The following is a 15215-nucleotide window of genomic DNA, read 5'->3' on the forward strand; positions in this document are numbered from 1 at the left end:
CTTGGTCACTTCATTTGGCTATTTAATGTACACCGTGTACCACAAATTGTCCTGGTTGAAGAGTTTGCATAAATATCAGTGTGATCTCCATAAGACTGGAGTGTCAGTTATATAACACTGTGGACATGAGGGTGTGTCTCCCAGTGGGCACAACATTTACAATTCTGAAGAATGGAAAGAATCTTAATGTCTTCAATGTTTGCTTCCATGACTGCGTGGTGTACATAATTTATAGGAAATTTCTTTGGCTCCAGTTAACTTTTCAGTAATTCTTGAAGATAAAATGTCACTGAATGAAGCAGAAGTTAAGTGGCACCAAGACAAAAATCAAAACATCACATGGAATATTATTACATATTAGCATTCTAACAACCAATACACATATATTTACATATTGCTGTTTGATGTGCTGAGAAGCTAGTTTATACATTAAACATATATCGATATACAGCTAGTACTAAATTTGTGTTTATGAGGGATTTTACCTCAATTAATGGTACCTTACTCAATAGAGTAATAGACATATTATTTCCATATAATTATGGGCATGGGAATAGTGGAGTGAAAATCAGAAAGCAAAGGCCAGGAAAGACTGGCTACATCTTCCACAGTCCATGCTGTTATGAGTAGGTAACTGAGAAACTCTAAGCCTTCACACAGTCATACTAAAAACACTCTTTCAGGACATTTCACTGGGTATCGAATGAAACAGGTGTACATTTGTGAGACATTATAGATGCTTCAAAATATTCCTAAGGTCAAAAAACAGTTCTAAATTTTGAAATGTCTAAACTCTCTGAAAAATAATAGCGTATTTAGCTCTTTGAATAGCATGATGTAGATAACAAGGCATTTTATTCATCTAAATATTCTTAGATTTCCATTTGTGATCTCTTGGATTGATTAATTGAAGTGTACTATATTAATATTTTCATCTATGAAAGGTGGCAGTTATTATATGGATGTTTTACTTATTTTCTTTTTGTGCATGCATGGTTTTAATTGATCCTCTCTCCCCATCTTTCTGTTCATATACTCTTCTAGCCCCCAGTATTCCAGATCCACTCTCTTATCACATGTCTTCTACCAGTCACATACTTTTCTAGTTTCCTCTACAGGTCCTTTCTGGTTTCCTGGTCATTATCATTGTTTGCTTGTACATGAAATTTGCATAAAAATTAATAGCCAGAGAAAGTGCATAAGGTATGATTTGTATTATCTATTTAACTATAAATTCCATTTTTTATACCTGAATGAAATTCCATTGAGTATATGAACCACATTTTCATTATCTACTTGTCAGTTATGGTCATCTAGTCTGAATTCATTCCCTGGTATTGTGAATAATAATAATTGGGTATACATTCTCTCTGGTGGGATATGAAATCCCATGGCTTTATTCCAGGAATGGTATGGCCGGGTCATATAAAAGTTCTACCTTTAGTTTTTGAGGGCCCCAACACACACACACACACACACACACACACACAAGCACACACACTCGTACTGGTTTCCATAGTGACTTCACCAGTCTGCACTCTAGCCAATGTTTATTAAAAGATTTCTTTCCCTACATTCTCTCCAGAATTTGTTACAGTCTATCTTTCTTTTTTTAATTATTGTTATTATTATTGGATATATTTATTTACAATTCAAATGTTATTCTCTTTCCAGGTTTCCCAGCATAAGTCCCCTATCCCACCCCACTCCCCTTCTTCTATAAGAGTGTTCCCCTGCCCCAACCACCCCCCTTCCCACCTCTCCTGAAATATCACTACACTAGGGGTCCAGTCTTGGTAGGACCAAGGGCTTCTCCTCCCATTGGTGCACAAGGCCGTCCTCCGCTACATGTGCAGCTGGAGCCATGGGTCTGTCCATGTCCATGTCCATGTCTTTGGGTAGTGGATTACTCCCTGGGAGCTCTGGTTGGCTAGTATTGTTCTTATGGGGTTTCAAGTCCCTACAGCTCCTTCAATACTTTATCTAATTCCTCTAGTGGGGACTCTGTTCTCAGTTCAATGGTTTGCTGCTAGCATTCACCTCTGTATTGGACATGCTGTAGTTGAGCCTCTCAGGAGACAGCTATATCAAGCTCCTGTCAGCATGTACATCTTGGCTTCTTCAATATCATCTAGTTTTGGTGATATGTGTGTGTGTGTGTGTGTGTGTGTGTGTGTGTATTCTACACATATATACTACCTGAGTATACATATATATATATATATGTGTGTGTGTGTGTGTGTGTGTGTGTGTGTGTGTGTATGGCCTGTATCCCCAGGTAAGGCAGATTCTGAATAGCCATTCCTTCAGTCTCTGTTCAAAACTTTGTCTCCATATCCCCTCCTATGAATATTGTGTTCACCCTTTTAAGAAGAACTAAAGCATTTGCACTTTGGTCATCCTTCTTCTTGAGCTTCATGTGGTCTGTGGATTGTATCTTGGGTAATTGGAGCTTTTTGGGCTAATATCAGTGAGTTCACACCATGGATCTTTTTTTGTGATTGGGTTATCTCACTCAGGATGATATTTTCTAGTTCCATCCATTTGCCTATGAATTTCATGAAGTCATTGTTTTTGATAGCTGAATAGTATTCTATTGTGTAGCTATACCACATTTTCTGTATCCATTCCTCTGTTGAAGGGCACCTGGGTTCTTTCTAGAGTCTGACTATTATAAATAAGGCTTCTATGAACATGGTGGATCATGTGTCTTTGTTGTATGACAGAGCATCATTTGGGTATATGCCCTGGAGTGATATATCTGGGTCCTCAGGTAGTGCAATGTCCAATTTTCTGAGGAACCTCCCGACTGATTTCCAGAATGGTTGTACCAGCCTGCAATCCCACCAACAATGGAGGAGTGTTTCTCTTTCTCCACATCCTCATCAGCAACTGTTGTTACCTGAGTTTTTGATGTTAACCATTCTGACTGGTATGAGGTGGAATCTCAGGGTTGTTTTGATTCACATTGATGACTATGGATGTTGAACATTTCTTTAGGTACTTCTCAGCCATTTGATATTCCTCAGATGAGAATTCTTTATATGGCAGTCCTTTTGGCTGAGGTAAAATGGAATCTCAATGCAGCTTAATATAGGTATCTTCACTGCATGGGGGTGTTTTCTGTTTCCTCAATGAATAAAACATTTCCTTCCTCAGATATTTTTCTCCACAGGCCAAATGTTTCTGGGTATTCCTTTCTGAATAAAGGGCAGTTTTTACATTTTTACTAGCACAATAGACACAAAAATGTTACTTTATAGTTTCATTTCTACTTATTAAGATTTCTATTAATAACCATTCCTTTACCTGCCCTGTTGCCATGTGATATATCACAAACCATCTCATCTATGCTGATGTATCTGATCCTCAAGAAAAGGTAGTAGAACTGGATATTGCTTTACTGATGAAAAGCAGAAGCAAGCACAGACTGTATGAGCAAGTTTCTCTGATGCCACCTGTAAGAGATGTCTTCCCAGTCAGCAGTCAGCATAAACTCCACCCCATTTCCTCCATGCTTTACTCCTAACATTGCCTATCTTCTGACATAGGTATTTAGTGTTCCCAAAATGCAACGTCTGGTGACTAGGTCCTTGGATGCCAATTACAACTAACTATTCAAGTGCAAATTCCCTGAACCTTGAAAGCTATTCCCCACCATAACTATGTTGGAATGAATTTCTGTTCTCACATAATAGAGATATTTTTAAAAAGCAATAGATTTCTCAAAAATGGTTTGCATATATTCCAATATGTATAACTTCTTGTTTCATATCAGAATTTAATTATAATAAGTAAAACTGATTTTTTTAAAAATATACAAGGACTAAAAAGATATAGATAAGCAGTAGAATATTTATCTATTATATTTAAAACCCTTACTCAATCCTCAGCATTAGAAAAAATGCTTATACACATGTATGGAGACATTTCATATGCAGGTTGTAGTTGCCTCAGTTTAGTATATTGAATTTATGAATCCTGTGAATACTCACATTATCATTATCGTAGCATGGAAATTCATTACATTTGCTCGATCAAATTATCAAAATTGAATATTGAATTGACTCAAGAGTGAGAAACTGAAAAACTGGATATTTAGTTTTCATATCTAAGCCTCACGGCAAAAGTCAGGATTCTCTACCACACATACAATAATTAAAGCAAGTTGCATATTAACTCCTTCAGGCCCCTCTTATGTTTCTGCTATATGACCATCCTTACTTCAAGATCAATAACTATCCCTCACCTAAGGTAAGCTTCAAATGGAGCTAAGATTCAAGTTATATTTGCATATGCTGAAACATTTCCTTATACTTTATAGACATGTACACAAGTACATTAGCATGTGTACATGGAGGCAATTATTACTAATAATAAAATAATAATAGTGGTAGTAATAATAAAACGATAGTAATAATAATAATGAAGAAAGCCTTTCAGATTCACCCAGTAGCATGGAAAGAAGCAGAAAGCCCATTCCTGAAGACTAGTCGCTTAGATATTCAATGCACATTCTTTCTTCCCAATGAGTGTCTTTAGACTTTTTATAAATGTGGGGTTTTTTCAGATTACTCTTCTTTAAGAGTTGCCCTTTGGACCTATTAGGATGTCTGATAAAGTATCATAGACATAATGGTTGAATGATGGGCATGTACAATTTATAGTTTTGAGGCTGAGAAATACAAAATCATGGTGTAGGTAGATTTGCTTTAAGGTAAAGCCTTCTTTCTGATGACAGTCTACTCACTAGACTTGTGTGGAAGAGAAAGCAATCTCTGTTCTTTCTCTTGACTTTAAGAGGACAGTGATCCTACTATGAAGGCACAACCCTTATAACATCCTCTAAATCTACTTCTAAATCTAATTACTTCCAAATACCTAAATATTGGGATAAGACACAAACATTCAGTCTTAAGAGTCTCTTACTAGACTGTGTGTGGACTTTGTCCACATGATTGTTGTGTGTGTGTGTGTGTGTGTGTGTGTGTGTGTGTACATACATATATGTGCACATTCGTGTGGATGCTAGAAGACAAAGTGTTCTGTCATTACTTAATCCACTTTGGAAATTTGAGACAGGATTGCTGTCCTGAAACTTGTTGAGTGGATTTTTCTGGCTGGCCAGCAAATCCACAGGATCTATCTGTCTGCCTCCCCAGCACTGGGATTACAAGAGCATGCCACCACACTCAACATTTTTACATAGTTTTGGGAGATCAAATCCAATTCTTTAGCTTATAGGGCAGCACTGGCATAACTAATCTGTCTCTCCAGTTCCACCTGATATTTTTAACTTTTGAAGTCAATAGAGCTTTTCACGGCCAAGCACTCTCCAGTTTACCATGCTCCATGCTCCCTTTCCATCTTATCAGTTAGATACTCTCAGTGGCACAAAGTGGGATACAAAAAATTCTATCAATATAAAATTTCAATATGATATTTCCATTATCAATCAAGATTCAGGTATTAAAATGCTCTTGGTCTTTCTCTTATAGGATGGAGAGCCTAATACGGGGAAGGAATCCCCCACAATATCAGAGAAGTCCTTGTAAGGAGGCCCGTGCAGCACTTCGGAAGAGGCCTGAAGAAGAGTGTAAGTATGTGTAATCAGATTGACCATGTTCTAGGTAGATTTTTGGTGAATGGCACAAAAAAGAGGAAGAAAAAAAGAAGAAAGGAAAGAAAGAAGCAAACAAACAAACAAACAAACAAACAAAGAAGCAGAAAGAACAGATTCACTTTTCAAAAGCTCAGGCAAATTGGAGAGGTACTCAAAAATATATATTACAATGACTTGATTTTTTTTAATTATAACAAATACAAGTGTCATTTTCCCAAGAGTGGTCCTCTGGTACTTTAATGACTCCCCATGGCATTTGAATTTTGTGTTAAATGAGAACAGAAAAATCTACACAGTACTCTAAATCTTCTAAAACCACAATATGTTATACATATTAATGTCCTGAGGTGAAGAACCTTACAAAATGTGCTTGAAATCAACATTATACAGTTTCCTTTGCACTAAAGTTCTCTTTTGAACATTTTTTTTGCTTTCTTAAAATGCCACACTCTTTGAAAAACACTGTGTTACTAGAGAATTAAATGCCTAAGGGTAAATGCAGACCCATTTGTCAAATTGAAATGTTTGATTTAATGGAATTTAGTAAAATGTTTTGAAAGGTAGATGATATAAATGACACTGTAAAGACACTTTAATCCAGCCTCAAATTATTTTGTATTGGAATGTGTAGTCATCTGTAGAGACTTCATTTAAATATTTATATTCCATAGCATATAACAGATTGTTGGAGACTTTTGACATGCTATTCCCATTTGAAGTTTGTCAGATGACTCATGATACTAACTTTTCCTGTGGTATTTGCATGAAGTTATTTTCAGCATACTAAATTATGTTCCATTATGACAAACATTCATCTGGATTTTGTTCAATTTTAAGAACTTACATTTCTTAACTATAAAGTTAATGCTAAGCTTCACAGACATAGATGGCACAGTAGATTATTAACTTTACATTTGGATTTTAAAGTAGTTTGAATTGTAAGGATCACATACATTGCCTGTATACTCAGCAAGTGAAGTGTTTATACCATGTGTTGTGTAGTAAAGTCAAGAGATATATTTTGCAGTAACTTCTATCATTCACTAGAGTGTCGATCTTTTACATGTGAATTTATGTCTTTTAACCCTATAAACAATAGCCAATAAAAACTAAACTGTGAAAGTGAAGATGCTGTTCAGCCAAAAGTACTTATGAAGATCCTAACTTTTAAGTACTATATCTATTACTGAATGCGTAGGAAAACAGGATTTCTCCTCTTTTCTGGTTCAATACCCCATCTACGTCTCTGGTATAGGCCTATACATTTAACTTTAAAACTTAGAAGATATGTGGATACGTTGATCGATGATTCCCAGGTAGTTGCTATTTAATATATAGTGATTTTCCATGAGTTCCCTTTTTAGTGAATTATAAAGGCCAATAGTTACTCAACTGCAGTTTACTATGGTATTCATCCTGATGCCTATTTCTGTACATATGACTTTAATGGAAACATTGACATCATGTATTTGTGCAGACTACTTTTGCCTGCACAGAAAGACTCAGCAGTCATGACTCAGGCCAAATGTTCCACAGAACAATGCCAAAGTCTTGTGCTTGGTTTATTTATCTATTTGGTTTTGTTCATTGAAACAAAGTCTCGCTGGATAACCCAGACTGGGCTTTTGTCTCAGCCTTTTCAGTGCTGGATAATGAGTCAGCCATCCCACGTGTCTTGGGAAAGACTTGAACTCCTGTCTGAAGACGTGATTCTTATATTGTGACATCTAAGCCAGCAGCAGATGAATCACCTGAGAATTTGTTAGATGCAAAGATTGAAAGGTTTGTGGCCAAACTTGCTGAATTAAATTGCTCTTCAGCTAGAGTAGTAATCTGTATTTTAAGAAGCCATATTAGAGACCGCAATGCAAGGGTAAGCCTAAAAAGCACCGGCTAAGCAAGTGATTGATAGCAGATGAGATTAAGCTATCAACTACACAAGACTAATGATGATGGAGGTATCAATAGATATATTTCATACTTATAAGCAGTAAGCCTCGTCAGTTTTTGGTGTAAACTATATATATTGACTATGCATATTTCATATGTATCTAAGAAAGTCAGTATTGCTGGAAGCCCTCACATGAAATTTAAGATAGATAGATAGATAGATAGATAGATAGATAGATAGATAGATAGATAGATAGATAGATCCAGATAACCCCTTGTTAATATGATTGGAAGTTCCCTCTGTGCTCTGATAGGGAAACATTAACTCCTGGGAAAAAGACACCATCTTTTTAATAATTGAAACAAAATATTGTGGTACTTTATTAACTTTAGAAGCATGTGAGAAGGTAAATATATTCTCTAATACAACACATGTGACAATGTCTAGCTGCACTATCCTGTGTTATTTTCATAAAGAACTTCTAAAGTAAGAGTAATGATGAGTTTTGCCTCGATGCTTTACAGGACTGTCATGAAAAGATGATTTATATTAAGGGTATTGCACAGAACCTGGGACATAAAAAGTTTCTTTCAGCCTCTTGATTTCTTTCCCTCCCTCTAACTTTGACTCATTTAGCATACCAATATTACGGTCTTATGCCAAATTAATCTTCCATTTGAGAAAAATAAAATGTCATAGTAAATATTTAATCTCAAATCTGGGATTTGGACTCTGCCTTTGGTCACTCAGTTTCCATACAAAAGAAACACAACCTTTATATTTGTAAAAAGCCTTTAATGTACTAGAGCAGGACAGATATCTACCCTCTTAGCTACTATAATCTACTTCCCCATGAATAACCCCTTACAACTTGCTGTTTTCCATCTAGCCTGCTCTTAATTCAAATTGGCCAACTCTCCTGATCATGTTTTCACAACTCATCTACTCCATGGCAACTTCTCTCTTTACCTACTTCCTTTCTTCCTCTCCCCTTGGTCCCTGCCTCTGATCCAAATCACAAGAAGCAAAAATTCACCTATCTCTTGCCCAGCAATAGACTGTACACAATTTTATTCACCAAGGGATCAAGTTACACAGTGTCACTTGGGTCTATGTGCAGATTCTCTGGTCCCTGGGGGAAACCAGGCCTTGGGGACCATTATTTTAGCACTGTAATACATAACAAAGATCAAACTTCAACAATAGAATGTTTTTATATCAAAAATGCAAATTTCAAAAAAATGTATGAGCTTCTAGCTTCAAAAAAATGAAATGCCAAGACCTGAAAATTCATATTATTTATTTTTATAGAAAAAATAATGTGCCATGCACTACAAGATCCACATAGGTAATGTCAAGCTGACCTTGCAACTGCTAGATTATGGTTCATGTTATCTGACACTGTGCCTAACACAGTGTAGTTACACCCTCTGAATCCACAGGTTCAGCCTAGGGTCCAACCCACACTATCTGCTCCCTTCCAAGGAAAATCTGTCACATCAGAAAAGCAGAATCAAAGATGGTCCAAGAGAATCATCTACCCACAAGGAAAACAGAGAGGATTGTAGAGGTCTATAAAGATGACAGTATCTTTTTGTGGAAGGTCTTAATAAATGGCATATTTCAAGCTACCTTTTATAAGCTCTAATTTTATAGTGTTTTCAATATTGAGATAAACATTGGGTCACCATATACTTCTCTTAGCTAGTTTTTAAATATTAATATTATCTAGCTGTACTGCATCTAGCAAGGCTGAGCAGACATCCAGAAAAAAATAAGTTAATTCTGTAAAAACAGACTTTTAGACATACATAAGTTATTCCACATTTTAAAAAGTCAAATAAATACATGTCCTTAAAACTACATCCTCAGTCAGCTAAAAATACATGTTTATGTTCTTTTCCAAATATCTTCCCCCATCTGTGGCTTCCCTATTTGCTTGCTTCAAACTTGCTCCTTCAAAGAACCCTGGGAAGGGTGTCTCAATCTTGTCATTCCACTAGGACAGCAATCACTCCGATCATCAATAACTTCTTGATGCAGGTGTAAAGATTTTCTATGTCCATTTCACCAGCTACAATAAATCTATTGGCTTAAATTGTCATTTATTATCTCTCAATTGTGAGTCAAGAGTTAAAGCCTAAGTTGTCAACTTGAGTCTTATCAGAAGCTTAGTTTGGGACAGATCTATTCGTAAATGCTTTCAACCTGCTCATAGAATTTATGTTCTACAGAGTTGATAACCAACTGCTCTTCCTTTTTGCTCACTGTCATCTGAGAACACCTTTTAGATTCCAGATAACATCCTAAATATGAGTGCTTATTCTCACATTTTCCAGTTAGATTCTTGCCCATGTTTTCAATCTTTTCACCAGATTGAACCAGAACAACCCAAGATAATCTCAACTTTTATTAATTCAAAATAATTTTATTGGAGTCAATGTATCTTTGTCATATTCTCGTCTAGAGGAAGTTCACAGTTTTCTACATTTGTAAGAATAATTTTTGTTAAAAAATTATCAGAAGATGCAGTGACATTCATGGCACAATCTTAGATTTCTACTTTGTCATTTGCTAAACTCCTCAAGTATTTTAAGTGCTTTCTAAAAATATAAATAAATAATCTCAGCGATTACATTCTTCCAAAATTCACTTGTTAAAATCTGATGACTGAGAGGTGATAGTAGGAAGCATGTTTTGAGATACAGTTTGATGGTCAACCAAGAATCATTGTAAGTGGAATTTATCACTTCATAAAAGGAACCCTAGGAGGGGCCCTTCTTCATCCTTCCTGTACTCTGTATACATGTAGAGAAGGAACCTCCATAAACCATAAAAGGCCCTCTCAAGATCCCAAATCAGCCACACCTTGATCTCAGAACTGTGAGAAATACATTCTTCTGTTGGCGATTCTTGAAACTTACCATAGGAACAGATTAACATAGATGCTCCTGTGGTCATGACTACCATAATATAATGCTCTCTTAGTTTTCTTCCAATGTTTTAGGTTACTCTCTTAAACACTCAACTGTCTCTTTCCAGATATAAATACTCGTTTGTAGAAGCAGTGTGAAGTCTTCTTTCCCCCACACACAATCTCATCACAATGTCAGCTAGCCCCATATTCATATGACTCATAATTGATACCTCAACATTGATCCAGATGCTGATTTAATACATCTTAGCTGTTCCAACAATACAAACTCTACAAATCAAAGCCTATGTCTGCCATACCTTCTTCAAAGCTTGAGATTCTCCCAGAATTTTTCTTTCACTTTTAAAAAGTGTTAAAAATCATTTAATCTAGAGGTCATTTCTCATAGCCTTGTACCCATTTTGATATTTTGATTTCAAGGTCTCTCACTGTCATTTCATAACTTCAATTTGAATCTTCCACAAATAACCTTTGCAAAGGTTCCAAGGTGCTAACACTCCCTCAAGTGACTTCCCTAAATGCAGTCTGGCAGTCTTTTGTCTCAACATTGTCCTAGGATTTTACCCAATAGAGACAAAGGTCTTCCTGTAGGCTCTAAGACCTCACAGAATTATACCTCTGCTTGCTTCTTTGATTTCATCACCCACTTAGCTCCTCACCTTTCTGACTCAACCACGCTGAAATGTTCGGTAACAACCTGATTAAAACAAATACTTATGCCATGCATTCATTTCAAATATCAAAATATTTTAACAGTCTATTTGGCAAAGGTCATTCATTGTATTTAGCCATGTTATTATCTTGGTATTAGCCACTGGAAGTAAATGAACCTGGTCCTGTGTTTTGAATGACTTTACAAACTCCTGGCATGATCAAGTCTAATTCCAGATTTCTGGCTGTATGTTTCCCTCTACACCATGTCACTGCAACTGTTCATATTTTGTAACCATCGTTTTGCTCCTACAATTCCAGTACAGAAGATAAAGCCCAGGTTCTTATACATGATAGACAAGTACACACCACTGAGCTACACCCCACCACCCTTCCTCTTTGTTCATGCTTTAAAATAGTTTGAGATAAAGTCTTGCTAAGTTGCTTAGATTGGTCTTGAATTCATTCTGTAGCTCAAGCCAGCCCTGGACTTTCAGTCATTCTTTCAATTGTTCTTTCAATCATTATTTCATTCATTCAGAGAAGCTGAAAATGAAGGCTTATGCATTACAGCTAGAATCAACTACCTTGTCTTTTGACATTTTTTTCCAATTTTGTTTTTCTCTTTCAAAGATTTGGAAACTTGAAAGTCACTCTTGATAAAAATTATAGATTAAAACGTCAGCAAATCAACAATTGAAACATCATAACAACTTAGATGCCTTATAATATAGAGAAATAGTGCAGAATGTGAATGCAATATAGGCAAAGACTCCTATGGTGGAAAAGACTTGGAAAGTTCAGAATCCAGTGGAAATAAAAGCAGAATAACAAACCATGGGTTAACCTGAGCTACATAGTCAGACCCTATCTCAAAACAAAACAAAGAAAACAGTGACTCTGAAGCTCTGGTCCTCGATTCAGCTTCATCTCAGCTGCGCTGGATGAAAAAGATTTGTTTTCTTCATCAAGTTCTTATTTCTATATGAAGTTCCACCTCTGTTCAGTAGTCCTGTTTTTTGCATTAATCTGAGAGGACCAGACCTCCCAGTACTCATGGTAATGTACCCTTTTAAAATGACTACAACATAAATCATACAACAAAATCAAATAGGTAATATACATGATTTAGCAATAATACTCATGGGAAACAGGTATTCAGTGACTTCTGATTATCTCTAATTGTGAACTATAAAATCTTATTAACCATCATGCTTCTTGTTGTCTTGTGTTGCAGTTACTTATTGTCAACCAATCGATTAGAAAGCTGAAATTGTACTCAGTTGAATTCTATAGGCATACACATAATCAACATATTCCACTATTTTAATTTATTACAAAGTAAAAGTAAGAGTAAAGGGACATTAGAAAGGTCCTATCCACAGCTTGAATCTTCTTAAAATTTAGAAATATTAACAGCTACTAAAACATAGTACCATCCTGAGGTAGCCCAGGTATGCTTCAAAACTTTAACCACCCAAGGTAGTAATAAAAAATCAAAACAAAGGACATACTTAAATGACATTGTGTCCTCACTTTAATAGCTACCTTGTTATTTCTACAGCATCTCCCCTAAGTACACATTAGATGCAAGTTTAGAAAACATCCATCATCATTTTTTTTCTCTCACCTGTGGCCTAGCTGCTCACTTGTCTATATTGGACTTGAACCTTCACTGGACATACCATGAAGTGCAATTTCTCCAGTAACATAGAGCTTCTCTGTGAATAAGTTTTAACCACTGGTATTCATGACTGGTAAGAACCAAAGAACAAGGGATCTCTGACAAGAAAAAACAGGTAAAATGAAGAAAACTGATAGGAAAACTTTGACAAGAAAGCTTCATCTAAGACATTTGGTCAAGGATTGATTTGTTATAGATAAAAGACTTTCAAATAAGATCCTCAAGGCTTAAAATTTTCTTGCTCCATATCCCTTCCTTCATCACCACATTTCTGGTACCTCTCTGCTCTCTTGGGGGAAGATGAGCCTCCTCCTCTGTTCCTGACACTCTTTGAACAAGACAAGTTTTTCATATACTTCCTTAAGTCTTCCTGTAGTAATTCTTACAGTCCCAGTGTTGCTTATATGTTACGTCCTATAACACCTCCTTAGTTCCTGGGGTATTTGTGTGGTACTTCCTGTAGTACTTACTGCAGTACTCATTATCCTCTCATCAGCCCCCACTGTTTTAAGATGCTTACAGATGGAGCAGACACATTTTATGCATCTTTTAATCTCTAGTATTAAACATAACATTTGACATATAATCGCCTTCTTAAACAGTGTGTAGTTATCAAAGGTACAACTTAATTATTACTACAGTAGTTACAGCTAAAAGGATAGTTGGACTTTGGCGATATTCAGCAGATTATCCCTGACTTTTCTCAAAAAAGTGCCAGGACGTTAAATACTAGCTGTCATTCTTACGTTTTACAAAGACTAGATTGGAGGACATGCTTGTGGTTTTTCACAATGGAGTTTTTCATAGAAAAGAAAGATGTAATATTTCTTTACTGAAATCAGCTCTATCTAGAAGAAGGGAGGGCTGGATACTAAGGTAGGGACTCCTTCAAACTTACAAATCAAGTAAACTGCTTCCCTTCCTAGTGCCAGAAATTATTCTAGTCTTAAAAATCTATGTATGTATAAATGAATCTTAAAATGTCAGATAAGGATCTGGAGAGATGGCAGCAATTATGAAACAGTGTTTTTCCAAAGAACATATTTTTAATCCCCAGCACCAATATTAGGTAGCTCACACACATACTATAACTACCTACTACAGGGCATCTGGTGCCCTTTTCTGGGCTGCATGAGCACACACATGGCATATATTCACATATACACACACGCACACACACACACACACACACACACACACAGAGAGAGAGAGAGAGAGAGAGAGAGAGAGATGTTTAAATTTAACTTTTTTTATTTGTGTAACAGTCTAAATAAACTTACCATTACTATGGAAAATATGACAGATAAAGGTTATTTGAAATTATCATTATTAAAAGTTTCAGTCCATTAATAGTATCTCCCATGGTTCTAAGACCACAAAGAAGCTGTATGCCTTAACAGAAGCAGGAATCAGAACAAAATTGATTATTTTATGGCTAGGAAATGTAAAATGAAAGGAGCAACAAACTGAGTCTCTTAATCCTTATTGAAGAACAGTCATTTCAAACCAGCAAGTTGGTCCAAGTTTTCCTATCTCACCCCACCCCCACAGTATTAACTGTCTGAGAATCAAGTCTCTAACTCATGCACTTTTAAGGACTCTAAAGATGCAAGCAGGAACACAGTGTTGTGAGTCTAGATGAGTGTAGAGAAAACTCTATGTCTAAGGTCCTCAATAATGCTAATCTTCCAATCTATTTAAAAATCATTGCTAAACGTTTAGCAAATGAAGGATGCATTCCACTGCCCTCTAGACACCAGATCCTTCTTCCCATTGAGGCATTCTAAGGTCATAATAATAAATTTTATTCCAAGAGCACTCTAAAGGAAGTTTTGACACTTCACATCAAGTTTTATTTTCTTCTAAAACTATGCTCTGCATGTTACCAATCTACAGATATGATCAAATTTCATTAATTTACACAATATACACTAAAGGTCTATGTGCCTTTCTCTATTCCCTGGTGCTTACGATACATAGTGCCAAGGTCTATCTTATGTGTCAACTTGGTATTCAATGTTTAGCTAAAGATGACTTTTATATGTCTATAATGTGCTTCCAGAAGAGGTTACCACTGGCATAAGTTGACTGAGTAAATTACACCACATATCCCTATAGTGGGTGAGCATCATTCAACCTCTAATGGTCTGAAGAGAACAAGAAGGTGGAAAAGAGATGGATTCATGCTGTCACCACTGAGGGCATGTGGATATTGATTTTTCTTTGGTGCCTGCTGCTCTGGCAACAACAGATCTAGCATCCCTTCACCTTTGCCTCTGACCTCCAGGCCTTTTAGCCACACTGCTGTCTACTCCAGGTCTCCAGCTTGCAAACAAAGGTGCTTATACTTCTCAGTCTCGTAATTATAGCAGTGTTGTACTACAGGTTTAAGGAGTCTCATTATATATAGGTATTATATTATATATTCCCT

General features: G+C 36.2%; 1 protein-coding gene across 11 annotated transcripts in view; it reads left to right on the forward strand.

Moving 5' to 3' along the window:
- Positions 1–15215, forward strand: part of Lrrc7 (leucine rich repeat containing 7) — a 453319-nt gene that overhangs the window by 97965 nt on the left and 340139 nt on the right. For all 11 annotated transcript variants that reach the window (XM_032897090.1, XM_032897087.1, XM_032897091.1 and 8 more), the window contains one exon: positions 5499–5596. In XM_032897090.1, coding sequence (XP_032752981.1) covers positions 5499–5596 — 98 coding nt within the window. Of the gene's footprint in view, positions 1–5498; positions 5597–15215 lie in introns of those variants that run through there.

This window comes from Rattus rattus, chromosome 3, assembly GCF_011064425.1.
Source record: "Rattus rattus isolate New Zealand chromosome 3, Rrattus_CSIRO_v1, whole genome shotgun sequence".
Lineage (NCBI taxonomy): Eukaryota > Metazoa > Chordata > Mammalia > Rodentia > Muridae > Rattus > Rattus rattus.